Below are 20,360 nucleotides of genomic sequence, written 5' to 3'. Positions count from 1 at the left end.
TTGTCCTGGATCTCTGACACCTTCTATCTTGTGATCCATGCAATCCCCCAATTGCCTTCATCCAACCCCCAGATCCACCCCAGTTACCCCCACCAGCTGCCTCTGACCCCTCATCATAACCCTGCCTCTGCTTGCCATGTGCTGGGAGTCAAAGGGTTCCCACCTATCGCTCATCAGAATGGAACCCCACCATCTCCTGCCCCACGCACTAAATCACAATCAATCGCTGCACAGACAGAGATGGATTGGGACATCCACGACCCTGTAACTCTCAGTGAGGCCCCCACCCTGCAAAGGGCTGCTGTCACTGACAAATAATAGAGGTGATTCTAGGAGGAGTGAGCAGGTCAAGTCTGCTGCCCCTGGAAGGAAGTTAGCACAAAGCAATGGAGGGAAATTCTTTTCTCCTTAGGAACAACAGTCACAATGTCTAACAGCATGTCTGACAGAAGGTTGTGTGGTTCGAGAAAGGTTTTCTTTGATGCTGAAAAATACTTTATTATAATTTTTAAAGCTCTCTAAAAGTAATTCAATGCACATTTTCAATATATTCGTATGGGGCATATCAAAGTGTTGTTTACTGCTACTCATCATCAGTTTATGAGTGTCTATCCAATCCAGTCAAATCTTAAAAAGTTCAGTGTTGGATTTTAACAGAAAATAGAACCTTTAATATGTGTGTGAGCTCCTGGAAAGGAGAGTTACAGGGCTGTACCAAGGCAGTGTTTGATAATCCTAGCTTGGATAAGTGATGTCACTCCATTTTATGTACATACATCTCTTGAACATTCATTTGTTTATTTAGCATGAGCATCTCAATTTAAGATACATGCAAACTGTGAGCAATGTGTCATCCATGTGTATTTCAGCCTACAAGTCAGTCTGTAACAAGCTAACCTTTAGCTAGGTGGTTAGGTAGCTTGGCAAATCATTAATATAGACAGCAAAAAGTACAGGGTCAAGCACAGATCCTTGTGGAACTCCACAGGCCACCAGATCCCTCCCTGAAGTGGAACTATTTCAGATTTTTCTTTTTTCTTTTTTTTTTATAAAAGTCCTGGATCCAATCAACAACTTTACTGTTTATGCAATAGGATCACACATTCACAGTAGTCTTATGGGATGAACTGTACATAAAGCTTTTTTTATAAGGATTTTTCAATCAATCAGTCAAATTTTATTTGTATAAGGCCAAATCATAACCAGAGTTATCTCGAGACACTTTACAAAAAGAGCAGGTCTAGACCGACTCTTTATTATGTTATTTAAAGAGAGGCCCAACATGAATCACCATGAGTAGCACTTAGCAATATTTGGCACATTGGCAGAAAAACTTCCTTTTAACAGGCAGAAACCTCGAGCAGAACCAGACTCATGTTGAACAGCCATCTGCCTCGACTGGATGGGCTGAAAATGGGATAGAAGGAAATGCAGGATAGAGACTGGCAAAGAGAGCAACAACAACAACATGTCCCTGTTACAACAACAACATATGTCCTTGTTACATCAACAACAACAGGTAATACATACTTATGGTTACAATGCCAATAATAGTGGTACACTAGTGTGAAAATTAGCAAAAAATAAATTGGCGCGAGAAGCAGAGTAATGATAAAGGCTGTAGTAATCGTAATTGTAACAGTTGAAGTCAACAGGTCTACTATTAGCATTAGCAGCAACAATAATGATACTATGGGGGAGACTGATGTTAGTAGTTGTTGCAGTTGCAGTAGTTGGCTGATGAACCAAAAAAACATGAATAGCAGAGGCATAGTAAATCCTCCAGATATAAATCCATACTGCATATTGCTAAAATAATCATATAGTTGTCAAAATATGTCCTGACAAGATTTTCCGTTGTCTCACTACAGGTGTCGGCCCAACTGGTTAATGATTTGTTTTTATTGAAAATAAACTGATTTGTGCTCTTTTCAGTGAAAGGGTAAAATTGATTCTTGTGTTTCTCAAAATTATTAAGATTAGATGTTTTCTGCTACTTAAAAAACATACACTGATTCATAATTGATATAATGAACCCGAGCATACCAATTAACCTTGTAAGATGGTATAATGACCCCTTTAGGGCTACCAATTGTGTACCAAAATAAAGAACCTTAAGACGTTATCCACTAAGATACACACACAGAGAAACTCAGAGACGTGTATATTTCTGCAGAATTGATTGTGTTCATTTATGTCTTAATAAGAAGCCTTTCTTCTCCTGTCCGCCTGTTTTCCCTCTTTCCTCCACTCTCAGAATAATACTGTCTTGACATTCTGCCTCACATCATCATGTGCATTTGAAGAGTTGCTGTCTAGTGCTTCCTGATTTACTTCAAAACAGACTGAGTGATTGCATCATTCACATGAGCATTGACAACAAATATCATTCAGACATGTAAAAGTCTCCATGATGCCATAACAACATGATTGGGTATAAAAGATCTTATTCTGTATTCACTGCCAAAGGCTCAAGGAGGATCATTCACATGTAGATGTGTCCTTGTGGAAGTGCCTTTGCTATACAATTTCCATTTAGATAAGGTGTATACACAAATAAAGAAAGGACATTGGGTTCTTCATTTGATTAACTAATCATAGTCTTTGTAATTCCACTCGGAAGACCTTGAAGGGCAGCACCGGGCTGTGCTCCCTGATTAGCCTATGCATGATTGCTGCTGCTGTGGCACAAATCAGTTCAAGTAACTCAACTCCATACCCTAGACAGTGGCTGTGATTAAACAGGCGATTAAGACATAGAGTCCATTTTATCCCTTTGGCCATTGTCTAAGAGATATAGCCACAGTTTAGTCCATGAACAACAATAACTGAGGACCACAAGAATTGAAGTGAGAGGTGATTAGGGTCTTTAAAGCTCCCTGGAGTATGGGTGCAGGTTGTTTGTGATTAGCTCGAATTTAAAGGGACATTCTGTTCTTATTGCCTCTCGCTGGAGGAGGGAATTCATTATCTGATACTTAAGCTCAGTAAAAAAAGACACATACAGCCCCAGGATAGATGTAATATCTTTAAGTTAGAATGGCACAAACATGCTAAGCAAGGAAGCTTCTTGTTCACAGTGTGCTGACAAACCAAACAAAACACTCCTCAGCCTCATGACTCAATCCTCAACGTGCTTTAACCCTCTTTCCACTTCTCTGGTAGCCCTCTTCATGCAGCGCAGTTGTGTCTGTGTATCATCTGAAGGCTGTATAGAATCTCTACAGCGCCTCTCCATGACTGATCTCTTTTGATAGAGCTCATTATGCAAACTGCTCCCAACTCCCACCGCATAATTAGTGCTTAATTAATTTGAGTGAAATCTTTCATCTGTCTGTGTCCGGCCAGCTCCTTCCTTCCATTTACAACATGATATTAATTTCAGAGGGGGGAATGGTAGCCCAGCTGATGAAAAGGCTGATATAATTAATCAAGGACTGTATCTTTTTCCTTCTTTTTTTGCAGGAATAATAATAAGTGTGATGAGCAGAGTCTGATTAACCCTATTATTCTCCCTAATTAGGGTGATCATTTAATAATCAAGGAAGCAGCACAATTATAAGAGAATGCAAATTGTGCGGTCTAATAAAGAGTGTGCCAGTTCTGGGAATTCTTGGTTTGGAAAATGTGGCATTCCAAAGGCAAAGGTCAACAAAGCTTAATGTACATATGTCAAGGATGTAGTTAAATGCTTGAGCCCCAAATTGTTGATACATTTCTTAGACCTTTTTTAAGCCCTTATGGACGACAGCCACGGTATCAGCATAAAATAAGCATTGAAAAAGAATAACTAATGTTAGTCACAAGCTAAGATGACTCTTAAGTAAACTCTGTATATTTAATGAATAGTTTGACTTAAAAAAAACCAAACACTTATTCACCTTCTTGCCAATGAAAAAAACGAAGACCTCAGGTGTTCTTACAACAAGTTGTTGTCTTACTGGGGTTATGCACTGGACTATATCTTGACCAGGTGAAGATATTTCCTGCAGACACAAAATAAAACCAGAATGTGACATTTTCTACACTTTATTTTTTGTACAGATTAAATAATCGAGATATAAAGTGTTCCTTGGTTTACGGGAAGCGGTGACAGAGCCATTCACTTTTTTACTCTTTTTTTTTTGCAAAGGTAAGCGGCAACCGCACAGACTTGTAAGTGGTAGTAATTTTATTATCCTATCCTAAAACTGTGAACGTTCATTATGTTCAAAAATCAGCTGCTTAAATCCACCGTCAGGGCACCAACTTTTATTCCCCAATGGACCTGTGTATTTTATAGAGCCTGAATCGATAAGAGCCAGCTGCAATGGAAAACTTGGAATTTCAGTACCATGGACAGCAACCAGTATTTCCCTGTGGACAAACGTGCACACATCCGCAACATTTAGAGCTATTGTTTAGATCATAACAAGAATATAAATCTAATAAACAGGGCAGAGATTTCTACTTTAGTTGAAAGTATGAATAAGTGGGATAAGCTGACTAGTTAAAGCCCATGAGATAGATGAGAAATGTGTGGCTCCATATGTCAATAGATTAAGGATATGGCCCATTAGGTCTGCCAGAGTCCATCCTTCATGCTACTAGATGATACAGCTGCTGTCTACACTTTCATCAAGATAATGGTGACCTCATATATGGAGTCCATGAGCAATGGCCCTGATTTCATTTTTTTTTTTTACATGGAGTCACTATCAATATCATTACAGCCTTCAGGGAGCCAGTGAGCAACAGAGGATGGACCTTTTTTTGTGTAAGAAATGTATTGACTACTAAACCAAATGTGTGTCAGTAAGATCTTGGCTTCTCTTGCTACGGCGCGTGTGCCTCCTTCACTTCTTTGTGTCTGTGAGGTGTGTGCATGTGTGTGTGTGTGTGTGTGTGTCTACATGAATGTACCTCAATTTACTCCTCTTCACCCCCATAGTGCAGCTGTGCCTCAGAGGACTCTTGTGAAGTAATTGAATGAGCCGGGGCAGGGGGAAACCTGTGGCAGCGAATGTGGTGCCCGCTGGCCTTATTATCTGTAATACGGCAGCCGCTCTGCCTGCGCTTTCTCATCTGCTCATGAATACAGAAATGAATGTGGTGGACGTCAGAGGTGAACGCAGAGGGGAGAAACAGGCCAGAGCCGTTTTAATCAGCTACCAGATAGAACAATCACTTTATCCACCTCCACAGCTCAGAGGTGAATTAGTGTTTAACATTCCAGGGCATGCTTTCTGACAGGGGACTCTACCCCAAACAACCAATGGACTGTGGAGATTATCGAGAGACACTCTGATGTTTTTGATGAGTAAATTAGAGCTAAACATGCCCCTGGGACTCCAGCAACTGATATGCCTGATATGCAGGAAGGCCTCTTTTTAATAAGAGGCTCTTTACAAGGAAGAGAAAACCTGGTGCTGTCCCTTTGAAGCCTTTGCTCATATATGTTTGTGCACACACAACATTACATGTAACCAATAAAAGCATCTGGTTTTCCCTGAAGTCATTAGCAACCTTGCTATTCTTGATATGGCATTTCATACTTGTTTCCAATGAATTTGATCGTTATCCCATTTTAAAGATGCACTGCAGGATAAAGTTTGTAGCATATATTTTATGGATATACTAAATTGCAAAAAGAACATTTTATCAGACAGCCCTACGGAACATTTGCAGAAACTCCATAGGAAAGCTTCGAAACATCTGTTGTTGTTTGCACAGGTTCATAAGCATCACTGTCAAAAGTGCAGATGGCATCAGGGACATTCCCAGTCAACACGGAGGTCCATTAGGCTTAAGCTCAGAGCCATACCACTCTACAGAGCTTTTCAACATAACCTGCTCTCGTGGGCATCCTTCTAAAGTACACTTTAAAGTCTAGACAGTGACCTCTGTGTAACTCTCATGGCCAAACAAGCATTTCCCCATTGATCTGCTGGAAGCTACGGTCTGACTTCTTTTCTCAAGGCTCAAACAAACCTTTTACTACTGTTGCTCTTTACAAGTGCAGCCTGACTGTTTCATTGCCACCTGTTGACTCAACTGAGATTGCCTGCAGATGATTTTCCAGGACATCTACAGGAAACTTTCATTGGAAACAAAGGATGGGTGACCAAGACAGTTGACTCAGCTGAAATTGATGAATAGATTTAAAAGATAGTGATTGGCAGATTTCCTCTGAAAACTCATAAAGCACAAAACTTCTCAGTTTCTCAGTTCCTCCATAAAAACAGCATAAACAAACAACTAATATACTACAAACAAACACATTTGAAAATACCCTTAAAGAATAAAGGAGAAACAGAAGAAGCTGCTCTCCCTCTGTAGAAATAGTTTAAATGTGTTTTGGTCCGGCCCACATAGAACTATATTTAAAAACCAATCACTTCATTAAAGTCTGGCACTTTTGTTCTACTGTGTCATTGTTCTCTTTTTGGTGCCCGCCTGCTCTCAGTTTCAGGGACAAAGGCTAAAGCCGAGGCTGTGCTGTGTCCACAGCCAGCCTGATTAAATCTGGGTCCCTCGCTGGCTCTCTCCATGGTGCTGAAAGAGCCCTCTATCAGATTACACCCAGCCAGAATAGGACCTCAGCTAATCCATTACAATAATTGATTGACAATGCATTGAAGGTGGCCATGTAGTGAGCACCAATTACAGTCATGTCCTATTGCTCTTTCAAATGGGCTCGGGTTGGCAAAGCACATGGAGCCAATCACTCATATGGGAAGTACAGGAGGTTTCTGCTCATATGGTGAGGAGAGGGGTAATCTAATCTTTGTGAAATAACCAAACTGCTCCACAGCTCCTTTGCTAACCTGGATAATGTTTGACAGAAACAGCCTGCTGGGTTGCATGTAAAGAGATTGCAATGCTTTGGATGCTGGAGATAAACTTGCTCTGTCTGTTCTCAGCATTAATTCTTCATCCTGTAGGTGGTGCAATGAAGTAAGAACTGAACCGTGAGGCCAGAAGCTCAGAAACTGTAAGCCTTCTACTTAAACTTCTGGTTTTACAGTTAAACAGTGAACTATCAGGCCTTTAGCAGCTTAGGCATCATATTAAAGTGACTATTTGTAGAATGCTGCTCACATTTAGGCTTGCTGTAAAGACCAGCGATTTTGAATCACATGAAACATTTTAAAGCATTACTTATTCTTATCTACATATATTTTAACCTTGTTTCATATAATCTGAGCAATTACAGTGAAAGCATAGCCTGTCGTGAGGAAGAAAATGAGAGCAACATTTAAAATCCCATAGAATGCGATAAGGTTTGGGAGGATGTAGTTGAGCCTGCTTTAAAGCAGCTGCAGCTGTATGCTAATTAGGCGCCTATGCTTCCCGTCCGCCAGGGCAGCACGCGCCACTGATCAAACACGCGCATGCGTTCTTATAGCCAAGACCAGCAGCCCGGCCCACGCGCGCTACAGAAATTATCACGGGGGAAAGAGGAACTCGTTAAAATGCCATCAAAGCTTGTAGTACCAACAAACCACGACTAATAGATGCAAACTGACAACAAGTAACAGAGAAGAGGAGTTAAACACGAAATACACTGAAGAAAAAGTTTTGATAACATTTATATTTTAGAGCAAATATAAACTACTTTGGGCGAGACAGTGACGCCATGGGAAAACAGAATATAAACAAAAACGTTACAACAGTTTGTGACGAATATGATGTGAAATCTTACAGAAAACTGAGATTCCGCTGAAAAGGCCTTCGTTAAAACTCTTTAAAAGTTCAAACTTTGGCATTCAATCAAAAATGTTGAAAAGTTTCAATCTAGTTTGATCTTATCTTTGCACAAATTTAAAACATTTATTTTCATTATAGCAATTCTGTCACTGAACCCTATCTGACTAAAATAACGGTGTGCTTTCAGGCAGGTGAGAAGGCACGGGGACACAGAGGCCTATTGAAAGGAAGGCGCAGGCCTGCGGCTCAGCTCCGATTGTGTAATTATTTGACTTGGTCATACTGCAGCTTTATGCAAATGAGGGGAACAATGTACGACGATGGAGATTAATTCCTCCCTGGTCTGCCGACTGAAAGGAAAAAGAATGCACTCTCTGCCAAGTGGCGCACTGCAGCCTACATTTAGCCATTAGAACGAAAAAAAGGACAAATACACAATATATGAGGTATGCACAGAAACCACAGGGGGGCTGCTAAAGAAAATAGGCCACATTTTTTTGGAAAAAGTTGTCTTTGTTAGGCAGACAGGAGGCTGCAGAATAAGACTCAATACTTTATAAAAGTGTTGAGTTTTGTTTAAAATTATAGCACCAGTACAAATCATGCAGCATCTTTACTTCTTTAACTATTGTATTCAAATCAAAGGAAACCTAGAAACCAAAAACTTCTACGCTTCTTTCGGCAGAGTGAAAAAAATAACATCTTGAAATATAACCACATATCGTTACACAAAACGGTTGCAGACTGTTCCCAGCAACAAAAGCTGCTTCATTTGTAGCTTTGGATATCTTTGCAGTGTTTTACAACACAGGCCTCGACCGCGGCCTTCTTTGTCTGTAGCACTGATTCCGCCCAGCACGCGTCTTCTGTGGGCCAGATTGGCCGTGAGTCCCGTTTCACAGTTAAGAGGTCAATTTGCCTTTCAAACGAAAAAAAAAGACAGGGATCTCTGAGCACGGGCAGACGTGGCTATTGTGCACAAAGACCAGAGGGCCTTCTTATTACTTATGTATGCAGCGAGATGTCTGATTTATATGTCGAGTTAAACTACCGAGACAGACACGTGCCCTAAAATAAAGAAACACTCCCTCTATAGTGTTTATTTAAGACATAATAAAATAAAGGTCTTAAAAACTGCCTTATTTGGTTTGTTTGGAGGCCTGTGTCGCGCGCGTAAAGGTCGCGCGTAAAAGTGGCTGGAGCATGGATAGAAAAAATAAAGCAACTGTAAACGAGGTGGAGTTAAAAAAAAAAAAATCAAGTGAAGCACTGAAATCGGAAAATCTGATCTTACAGTTGTGTCTTTTAGATGAACTGCCGAAATAGAAGAAACAGAGCTTTTGGTTTGTATTTAACAAAGCTTGTCTCATCCCCGTCTTAATACTAAACTGTGATGATTGTGGCAGTGACGGACATTTCCTTTTGGCAGTGTCTGGGCCCCCAGAGGAGAGCCACAAAGCCGTGGCACGTGTGCAGTTGTATAGGGGCCCATCAGACCGTAAAAAGAGGAGGGTCCCGGCGTGTGCCTCTGTCGGGGAGGGGCTGAGCGCACACATTAATGTAATAAACCGCCAGTACATCTGCTAAGCTATCTGCACATCCTCCAACGAAATCCACCAAACCCAGGCTCTAAGCCCTCCCACAATCAAATCCACTGGGATCTTGGTTTCATCCTATTGGTCGGGGATGCTGCAACAGGGGGGGCAAGAACAATAGCATCATTCCGGCATAAAAAGAGTGGAGCTATGCCTTGGAGACGAAAACATTTCAGCAACAGAAGGATCGATATACTGGGGAGATAAAGTCCCATAAGCTTCTAGTGTTGCCATATTTTTAACAAACCTGGATACTCGAGACTTCACCCACCTCCCCGAAGTGCCTTTCTGCTGTAACTCGCCAAGATGCCCAAAGGATTCCTGGTAAAAAGAAACAAGAAATCTGCACATGTTTCCTACAGGACTCGGTCGGACGAAGATGACCTCCAGGAGCCTCCCACCCCAGCTGCCTTGCCGAGTTACACGGACCCCTCGCCGCCGATGTCCGTGGCGTCCAGTCCGGATCGCGCTGCAGCATCACCGGGTTTCAGGGCAGCCGAAGCGCCGGTGCCAAGAATAGAGAAGCCGGCACAGTTCGGCAACCCAGAGGCGGTGTGCCAAGCGCTCTATAGCCCCACCCGGCCCATCAGCAAGGAGCACGACAGGGGATATTTTGAGCGAAGTTTCAATCTGGGCTCGCCCATTTCTGCCGAGTCATTCCCCACACCTGCCTCCCTCTCCGGCCTGGACCACCTCCTGTATGCACCGGTCGACCTGAAAATCGGCACCAGCAACAGCAGCCGCAGCGGGACCACCAGCAGCCTCCCGGCACCGAGCAACCGGGTCGGTACCAAAAGACCCGCAGGTGACGGAACAGAGCGCAAATCTAAACCCGCTCCCAAGAAACCCAAAGCCATCAGAAAACTCAACTTTGAAGACGAGATGACGACTTCTCCCGTGCTGGGTCTAAAAATCAAAGAGGGGCCGGTGGAGATGAAGCCGAGGGCGCAGTCCGCCGGAGGGAACAAGCCTTTAGGGGAGTTTGTGTGTCAGCTGTGCAAGGAGGCGTACGCGGATCCCTTCTCTCTGGCTCAGCACAAGTGCTCCCGCATCGTCAGGGTCGAGTACCGGTGTCCCGAGTGCGACAAGATGTTCAGCTGCCCGGCAAACCTCGCCTCTCACCGCCGCTGGCACAAACCCCGAACCACCGGCGTCCCTGCGATGCCCCCCGCACAGGGCATCAAACCTGAAATGGCCAAAATGCCTCCCCTAGGTGTCAAGTCAGTCTCCGACGAAGCCAAAGACATGAGTGACAGAGACACCCCGAGTCCAGGTCTGTCCGAGTCGGGCTCTGAAGATGGCTCATATGACTGCCAGTTCTGCGGGAAGAGGTTTAAGCGACAGGCATACCTAAGAAAACACATCATGGGACACCAGGCCCTGCAAAAGAAAGTGCTGGAGGAGCACGGGTTTCAAACCAGCGACCGCGCGGCAGAGCAGCCCCCGGTCTCATCCTCCTTCTCCTCCTCCTCCTCCTCAGCATCATCATCATCCTCAGAGGAAGCCTCGAACCAAAGCCCTCTCAATCTGAGCCCGGTGGACTGCCTGCTGTGCCCGGTGTGCGGGGAGAGTTTCACCAGCAGGGCCGGCCAGGAGAGACACCTGCGCCTCATGCACTCCTCCCAGATCTACCCGTGCAAGTACTGCCCCGCCACCCTCTACAGCTCGCCGGGGCTCACCAGGCACATAAACAAGTGCCACCCCTCGGAGAACCGGCAGGTGATCCTGCTCCAAATGCCGGTGCGCCCCGCCTGCTGAAGACAACACTAAACACGTGCCTTTAATGTGGGGAAATGTAAAAAAAAAAAAAAAAAAGAAAAAAAAAAAAAAAAGAAGAGAAACAAAAGAGTGGCTTTGGGGTTAAAAAAAAAGAGTTTGAGATGCTCACTGCCATAACTTTAGGCCAATGAAGGCAGGGCGGTTTGATGTTTCAGTGGTGTTTAATGAGGTGTCTTTTCCATGCCAATCAGTGATTGTTGAATGCTTCTCTATATTTGAATTACATATAGGCCTATTTTGAGATTTTCTTTCTCAAATTAGTTTATGAAGAAAAAAAAGTACAAAGCGTTAGTTTGACTGTTAAAGGGTATTTTTCTAGGACAGCACATGTGTTCAATGATAGCTTCTAGACCTAAGAAATGTCTTTAAATTCTCAGAAATCCTTTCCCCTGTCAAAGCCTTTTCGATTCACCGACCGTGATTGCTCCATCACTGTAGCTTTACGCTAGTTTGTGAGTGACAGAACTTACCAACTTTGTGCTGGTGGGGAAAAAGAGTGAGTGAAGCGTTCCCTGTTTAGTAGAACCACAAATGCCTTTAGTATACAAAGAAGCCTAGTCCGACATAGCCTACATACACATCCAAATCGTGCTGTATAACTGCCTTAAAAAGTCAACATAGACTGTTTTAATTTGAATGCTGGCACATATTTTATTATTATTATTGAAGATTGTTGCAATATTTTTCATCATATGTTTATTTATTTATTTATTCTAATTATTTTATGTAACTTATTGTTGTGTTTGTTGTGATTTTTTCTGTGAATCGTTCTGGCAGTTTACATGTCGTATAGCCAAAAGGTTTTTTTGTTGTTTTTTTGGGGGTCAAATTTACAGTTTGAGTTGTGATAATTGTCGTGGGTCGGGTTTAATCTTCAATCTCCACAGCTCTTGTTAAAGAAAAAAAACGTAAAGCTCTTACCTTAGATGCAATCTTTTTTAAGGACAAGTTATTTTTCTTAAATGTTGGCTTTTATAGCGCTTTGATTGTATGTGTATATCGTTGTTGTCTATCGAAATAAAATATTTTCAAAAGGAGAAATGTCTCAGGGTGGTTTCACTTGTTCACACTGAATGAAAAAAGTAGGATGGCCTGAACTTTATTTCTTAACTTGTAGAAGTGACCAGTCTTCTCATGGTGTGTTTAGGGAAGCTCTTGACTAATTGTTAACAATTAAGAATAGAATCATGATGAGTAGCCTACAAGTTCTGGTTATAAACAACATACTTTAAGAAGTGGGAAAAAGGCCTCTGGCTTTGGAGTTTTATTTTCAGGACTTGAAATAATCCTGCGCGCAAATTAAAACCTTTATTACGCATCAATATTACCTTTATAATAAAACTATTTGCACTTCTCTCCATTATGAGTTCATCATTTAACACATTTGCCTATTTTACGTATTTAAAACCATATTTCATACAAAATACTGATACTGTAGCCTATATAGGCCTACTTTATATAACACCGAGTTTTAATGTCATGTTATAAAAAGTGAAAATAGAGATCGCGGGCCTCCCGGCTGCCAAACCAGATAAATATTATTATTTCACACATTAAAAGTAAAACATTATATATCTGCATTCAAAAGTTTGTAACTTCCCCTCTCTCCTCTGCAGTCTCCGTCACTCCGGGTCACACTCAGAATGGGGTTAATCTATTTAGTCGTCCTGAACAGGAAAAAAAAAACCTTAGAGGCCCCCTTGGCCAAACCTTTGCCTTCGATTCCCCGTTTATCAGACTGATTGGCAGTAAATCATTGCTACAGTGGCTCAATAGACGCCGTTTGGCCGCCATGGACAGGCACTTAGGGCCTAATCATAAATTCCCTCCGTAATACCGAGTCAGGCACGACAGGAGGACAAAGAGGTGCTGGATCAGAGCTCACCTCTGGAGCTGTAAAACATCTGTCTGCTTTACACCACTCATGCACTTCGATTTTTGTTGGTTTTATACTGATTTAGAACACATCAGGGTTCAGCTGGCTTCACATCTGACCTCCAGAACCTGTAAAGCATGAAGTCAGCTGTAATTTAGCAGGCAGCTTCTCACTGTGCTACTTCAGACTTAAGATACATGCTGTCAACTGTAATAAACTCCAGATAGTCATTGGTGATGGTGAAAGTTTCTTTATCTGTTAAAAGCTGAAAAACTCACACTTACACCGACTCCCTTTTTCTTTTAGCACTGCAGAGTTGTTCCCTCTCATTAACACTACACACCTGTCCAAGGGCAAAAAGAATATCACTAACTAAATGAGTGTCACTCACGCTTAAGGCTTCACTGACAATACATCAAGACTGTGAAAATGGACACATCCATCAGTGTAACACATGAAATAATACAATCTGATGGTAATCACAGAGAATATGAGCCTCAGAGGGGCCGGGACATCCAGCTCCTGCTGAGTTCTGCTGAAAACTCTCAGAGTCAATGCTGAGCCGGCTGAAAATGAGGCAGCATAGGCTCCTTTCTCACACAGTTTCAAGGCTCCAATTACGGTCAAGTGCTTTTCTTGTGCCTTTATGTGACCCAGACGAGGCAGGTCACCCCGTAGGTGCTGCAACAATTGCACCTGTACCTCCTGGTGAGGTTCCATTATGCCGGCCTCCCCTAAGCAGGGCTGAGCAGCAGGGGAGACAGATGGGAGGGGGGTCAGGTTACCCCTGCTGCTGCTAGCACTGCCAGGCCAGGGTCAGGAAGCCCATGGTAACAGCACCATCATGTCTGCACACACACACACACACACACACACACACACACACACACACACACACACACACACACACACACACACACACACACACACACACACACACACACACACACACACACACACACACACACACACACACTGAGGATACACAATAAGCTGATGTGTTCTTGTGGAGGCGTAAAAACGACAAAGATCTGTAGAATTTCAAATTGATTTAATGAAATGTTTCAATTTTCACATTTCTAATAAAGATAGCAGGACTTCGGTCATTAAAAACAGTTTGATATGTTGACAGGTAATGATGAAATTTTCAAGCTTTTTTTCCATCTTTCTCTTATACAAAGATTATATTACAGGCATTAATTCATATATTTATATTCAGAGGGAGCTGAGGCCCTCAAATTTGACACAATGTACAAGGATTTCTAAAACGAGAAGAAAAGCAAAATCATACTAGGACTAACACTAGCTCATTTTCTTCACGTATATAAGACACACAATCCTTATCTGGGTCTGAACTAACATCTCCAGCAACTAAGCCACCAAAGGGGGGGAGCAAAGACCCCTTCAACAGACATCATCTATAACCTACAATCTTTAGATCAGCATCCTAGGAGGTTCCTTCAAGTGGCTTTGGGGACAATAAAAACCATAGATGAGATCCAGGCCTATATTTCTATACATTCTTCAAACAAACAGAAGTACAAGAGAAAAAAAAAATGTCAATCCTCCTGCTGTTTGGATTCCCTGTTTCCTGCTCGTGGAATGTACAAACAAAAGGAGGCGAGATGTGAGCTGAAATGGCAGGAGAGCACGGGGAAAGTAAGGCATAGTAGTGCAACAGATGGGGATAGTGTTGCAGCTTGGGTGGAGCCCTCAGAGGGTGCGTGTTAGTGTGCGTGTGTGTGGGGAACACCTGGCTACCATGACAACCTGAGGGGGCAGGTTGGAGAAGTGAGATCGCTGGTCTGTTTGTTGCTAGGAAGGCTGTTAAGAGTTCAGCTCTGGCATGCCACCTAAACCCAACAGCCCACCACACCTCCTGGAGGCCGCAGGAGGCGACATGGGAAGAGAGAGGATCATGGGAAAGAGGAGTCCATTCACAGATAAATACGGAGCAGCACAACACTAACAATAAAGACTGAACAGTGAATGACATGATTCCTAATCCATCTGATGTTTTTGTTGTGGGGAAGCACGAGACACAGACCTTTAGAAACACAGGAGAGTAAAATGCTTTCTTATAAAACGCTAAGGTGGAGATGTGACAGAGGGTGGCCATGGTTTGTCTCACGACAATGAAGATAAACTAAAATCTGATTATGGGGAGTAGAGGTGGTATGTGACAGCATCTTAAGAGGACAGACATTACACAGGCACTGTAAGAAATCAGCTCCCTCAGGAACTCGCACATACACGCACAAACTCACTCTCAAACACACAAACACCAGTGCATGGAGTTAAGAGTCACCTGAGGCTCTGGCGGCATTTTTCCTCTTAACAGCACATGAATACATAAAACATGACAGCAAAATAAATCATCAAATAGTCCTTTCTATATACATCAACACAGACAAATAAAACTTAAAGCAATTTACATCCAAGAACAAAGAGAAACATTCGACAGTAGTTAATCAATGACAGTGAGTGCAAAAACGTCGGCTGGAAACGTTGGAATGTCGATGTCTTAGCTCCACAGTAAAGGGAAACTGATAGCAGAGGAAAGAGACAGGAGGAACTTATTCGATTATAGGACATGAGCCTTTGTTAACTACATCAGAAAACAATTACAAACGCAGTTTTTTCTCATTCCAGCAGGGTTGCATAAATCAAATCATGACACAATCCATCAGAATTCATTTAAAAAGGAAAATTAGAGATAAAAGAAAAATACAAGTTAGATAGACATCATTGATTGTCCACTCTGAGTTCAAAACAATTAAAAAGCCTCTGGCTGCACGTACTACAGGGACTGTGTGCACAGGAAGTGTGTGTAGTAGTGCAGTGAGTATAAATCATTAAGGGGAGGTATTCCCCATGCATCTTTTCTCCTCTTCACTGTAGGAGATGGTACACAAACTTGGTCCCGACTGGTGCTACCGAGCAGGACAGCATCATCATCCTGTCACTAACTGAAGTGGTATCTTTGACACAGAAAGGTTGTGGCAGGCGCAGACGGAGGTAAAAAAGGCAGATACGTGGAATGGATACCAATCTCCTGTGCAGTTTTTGCATGATGCCGTTCACAGCTGTCATTCAGTGCTTCATCTAATTAAGTGTTGAGTTAAATGCATTCTAGAAACAGGGTAAAGCAGTCTCCCCTTCCCTTACTATAGTAAGAACTTTCTTCTCAAGTGCATCAGACTGCACTAGAAAATGAGAATAAAAATTACATTTGCTTTAAGACTTCTCAGTCCAGTCTTCCTATGTTGCTGATCCTTAAGCAGAAACCATCTGGATGAACATAAATAGCTTAGTCACATGTCCATCTAGATTAAGTAGTTAACACAACAAATGGAAATGTATCAACAAAATCAATGATTGCCACTTAAATTAAAAATTGCAATATGCTCCAGTTACATGACACAAAATAAAACAAGAAAATTAAGACACGGCAAACAAACAAAAAGACAACTCTTGCAGTCCCGGCGGGATGTGTGAGGTTCTTCGAGAAAAGATTAAAGGCTGCTCTGGGGGAAAAGTGGGACGGGTTGAAAAGCTCAGTTGGAGGATTTGCTTATAGCGCTGGCTGATCGGCGGAGTTTTCCTGAAACTCGGTTCTTCGTGGCACGGGGCATTGTGGGAGAAACCTGGTCGACAGAGTCCGTCATTCCTGTGGTATTTCCTGCTTCGGTGCTCGTGCTGCCGGTGAAGGAGCCTAGGAGAGATGGGGGGAGAGTTTGTAGACAGAAAATAATAATTACACAATTGGGTGAGACAGAGCGGGTCAGACATGACAGGTACTCATTGACCTTTGTGTGATTGCCGTTTATCCCAGCATGCTTTGTCATGCATGTGCTGCTCCCACAATCAAAATTACCCAGTTCATTAGATTTTCACCAACATCCACAAATCTTCCAATGCACACTGTAAAAAAAGAGTTAGGATTCGAGTTTGTTCTTCTCCTTAAATGATTAGAATAAAGATGTGAGAATGACAATGATGTATTTCCAAAATTACATGCCGTTTTCACATGCTGTCGAAAAGCAAAGCTTGTTATAGAGAAGCTGCCTTAACCCCCAATACAGTTTCCCAGATGCTTATAGGACATAAAAATGAGAGATAACCTTTGTAGCTAAGGGCAAAAAAAAAAATTCAGTTCGCTGTGTGACAGCAGAATGCTTTGAATGAAAACAAAATTACACATTATGCTCTTGTTGTGAACATGGGGAGCGTTCCCATTGTCAAACATTGTGCTCTTTCAAAAAACTTCACATCCATGATTACGGGATGGCAAATAGTAATAAGCTGGGACGTGGGCATCAAACACTGGCGAGGACAATCAAGTATTGTGAATGGGGCCCTGACATCCTCAGTGTGCCCCTGACCAAACCAAAACCCCCCCTGTGCCCAATGCGTTGAGTTTAAACAACTTTTCTGCTTTGTCGAGGCAGCATCTGGTTGCCTATTTTCTTTCCTATCCTTTTATTTCCTGCCATTTTTCTGAAGCATCTCAAGTTGCAGCGGCTAAAAGGAATGGCAGATGGCCGGAGTAACAGACACTCAGCAGCACAGTGGACACCGGCAGCATCCAGGGCCGCGGCTCACTGGGAGGAGAGGGCTGGGCTACGGATGACACATTGGGTGTGTGTATTGTGAAGGGCTTGAGGGGAGGTGAGGGGGTCTGAACGCGCATTCTCAAATCTGCATATGAATAAAAAAAAGGGATGGGCTTGGCTAAAAACGTGGGCTGGCTTTATGGATGGAAGAAATCCTGCATTCCCGTATTCTTCTTCTAATTCCTACAGTAAAGTGGTTGTTTTATAAAAACTCCAGCTGCATGTGCTGTAAAGACATCGACATGAGGAAGGCAATCACCTATTAGAGCTAATATACACAGACAATAGTGCGGTACGGTTCACCACCCACTCAACAGACTTCCCTTTTCGTTTAACGGCCATTAAAACATGCTGCACTAAACAGTCATCACTCCCACTGTGGCACTTAGTGACTGTGGTTGCATCGGTTTCTAAATGATGTTCTTCACTGTACGGTCTTATGTAAGAATACATTTTCATAGTCAGTTACTGAGTGAAAAAATCATCTGGATCCTGAAGAGGCTAATGGGCTAATGTGTCATTATCATCGTCAATATTCCCCCCAGCATTTCCGCTTCTTACTCAGCCCAAAACTCCTTGCACTGAGGTTAATTTCAGATGGGAAGAAGGTAAAGAGAGAGAGAGAAAACAAAGAGTCTTTAAATGGCCCTGCCATCCCATTGGCCCCCTCTGCAGCAGTTCAAACACGGCTTTAGATGACAAAGACATCTTCCAGTGCGGCAGGTGTTAGTCTCAGAGTCTGCCCCGGGCAAACAGGCACACTCCAACAGGAGGAAATGAGGGGGGTGGAGGGATTGGGAAAAAAGGCAAAGAAAGCAAATAGTGTTTGCTGGGGGAAGAGATAAAGGCACGCCACATGCAGAAGCGAGGTCCAGAAGTGTAGCCGTATTGTTCATGCTGCTACTTAGTCAGGTGCTAATTGTCCCCATCGTGCATCACTTTCAATTACCAGCCTGGCCTGAACAGTAGGACACCCCCCAAATAAACAGCCTGGTTTCTCTGTCCCCCTTCCCTTTGTCAGAGCACTTAAATAAAGCAAGGTAAATAAAGCATGGTTAGTGCTGAATAAAAAAAGGATAGGTGGGGAAAAACAGCCAGGATGAGTGAACGAGCGAAGAGTAGGTAGTCCGTGGACGGAAACAAGCTTCCGGTCTGATTCAGGCTTACCTTCGCCATATACAGTATTTGGAGCTTTAAGATATTTTTAATCTAAAAAGGGAAAAACAGAGTAGAGCATCATGTGAGAGAGCAGTGGACACACACCATACCACACTGCAGCAGAGCACAACACAACGCTGCTGAAAAATCCATAATTGGAGTGGAGGGATATTCAAACAGCTTGTGTGGCATCGAGGTTAGTCGTCACTGGAAGGTTTAAAAGTCACACAAGGTTAACTGATTTGGTTGGTGAGTTAATCAACAAGTTGCATTTTACTGAAGATGACCAAATCTGTCCAATTCACAGATTTCAAAAGTAAAATTCTTTTGAAACCCAAAGTGTGAATGGTGGGCAGTTCACATGGCAACAACAGGTTTAGAGACATTTACCACAAGAGAGGGTTAGGGTGTAAAAAAAAGATGCTGCGGCCCCCCAGAGGTCAGGGGAGCTTTAAGTTGTAGTATTGCTTTCTTGTGTCCAGTAACTCATTTCAAAAAAAGTTTAGAGGAAGACCACAGAATAATTAAAAACAAAAGAGAACAGGGCAGGGCACTGTGGACGGAGTCGGTATCACAGATGGACTAGCTCATGCAGGAAGCCATGAGTGGCTGGACTGGATGAGAATGAAGTTGCATTCAGGATCATGGAGGATGGGGCTATGGATGATACTGACAAGCAAAAAGGCAAAGAGATGGAGGACGAAGAGGAAAGGGCTGAGGTTAGATGCCTTAAAACAAACACACTGCAGGATTACTTCATTTAGATATTAGCATGCAGAATGTGTTCTTGAATTCGAGACCTGCTTTGCTTTACAAAAATGTCTAAATCGAAAAAGCCTAAAAAGTTAATAAACACCATCGTCATCAAAAAATAAAAGTTATTTGATGATAATGGGGTTCACGGTGACCTTGATGTATTAACGGACGGATGGATGTTGGTGGGCTGGGGCTGGGCGTCATGCCTAGTGTGGAGGAAGCAGGCAGAGTCTTACAGTCCAGTTTGGCCCACGGGTACTCCATGTCCCAAACCATCCCCGGCCAACGCCTGCACGCTGTCATGGAGCATGGATGACATGTTAGTGGCAGCAATGTGGGAGCCAAAGCAGGTTGAAACGGACAGACATATGGATGGAACCCCCCCCCCCCAACCCACCTCACGCACACACTCACAGTCACATAGGGCATGAAAGCGCAGTAGCACATTGTAGAAGGGTGAGAATGAGGAGCAGTGTCAGGCAGCCAGCACTGCTACACTGCAGCTACAGTGAGTGCTTAACGGGACACAGGTGACGTTACATATAGATGCACTATATATAGACACATTATATATGTGGCCTAATGCATAAAATACATCATACCTATGATTTTGAAAAAAAGCTGAAACGTAGTCTATTTACATAGCAGCCAACAATGTATAGACACATTTAATATGTTACATGGAAACAAAGACAAACAACTACGCTAGCTGGGAGCAGTTGCTAAAGTGCATTAATTAAATAATTTAGAGAAAGTCAATGTGGAATTATTTTGACAATCATATAATAGTTTAATTGTTTTCTTAATGCTGGTTTGAGCCTGGTTTGAAGTGGGAGCATGTTTTGTTTGTGTTCTATGATTCTAAACTGGACTGCTTTAAATTTGCTAGCC

The 20,360-nt window shown here is 42.8% G+C and overlaps 2 protein-coding genes across 5 annotated transcripts in view; one reads left to right on the top strand and one right to left on the bottom strand.

The window, feature by feature from the left end:
• Positions 1-9,469: 9,469 nt before the first annotated feature.
• On the top strand, positions 9,470-12,085 carry insm1b (insulinoma-associated 1b). The gene has a single exon (XM_069662047.1). It carries the CDS (start codon positions 9,591-9,593, stop codon positions 11,040-11,042), a length of 1,452 nt encoding a protein of 483 aa, XP_069518148.1. The 5' UTR covers positions 9,470-9,590; the 3' UTR covers positions 11,043-12,085.
• A 1,930-nt stretch (positions 12,086-14,015) lies between these two features.
• The window catches only part of ralgapa2 (Ral GTPase activating protein catalytic subunit alpha 2), an 88,755-nt gene continuing 82,410 nt past the window's right edge, over positions 14,016-20,360 (bottom strand). For 2 of the 4 annotated variants that reach the window (XM_069661245.1, XM_069661247.1), the window contains exon 40: positions 14,016-16,654. In XM_069661245.1, coding sequence (XP_069517346.1) covers positions 16,497-16,654 — 158 coding nt within the window. In that variant the 3' untranslated portion in view covers positions 14,016-16,496. Of the gene's footprint in view, positions 16,655-18,722; positions 18,765-19,705; positions 19,766-20,360 lie in introns of all 4 variants that reach the window. The other 2 variants (XM_069661249.1, XM_069661248.1) reach the window with 2 other exon arrangements.

This window comes from Semicossyphus pulcher, unplaced genomic scaffold, assembly GCF_022749685.1.
Source record: "Semicossyphus pulcher isolate SPU_LCO1_2020_fin unplaced genomic scaffold, fSemPul1.0.p SCAF_14, whole genome shotgun sequence".
Classification (NCBI taxonomy): Eukaryota; Metazoa; Chordata; class Actinopteri; order Labriformes; family Labridae; genus Semicossyphus; species Semicossyphus pulcher.
Note: the sequence above shows the minus strand (reverse complement) of the source record. Positions and strands in the feature narration are given on the sequence as shown.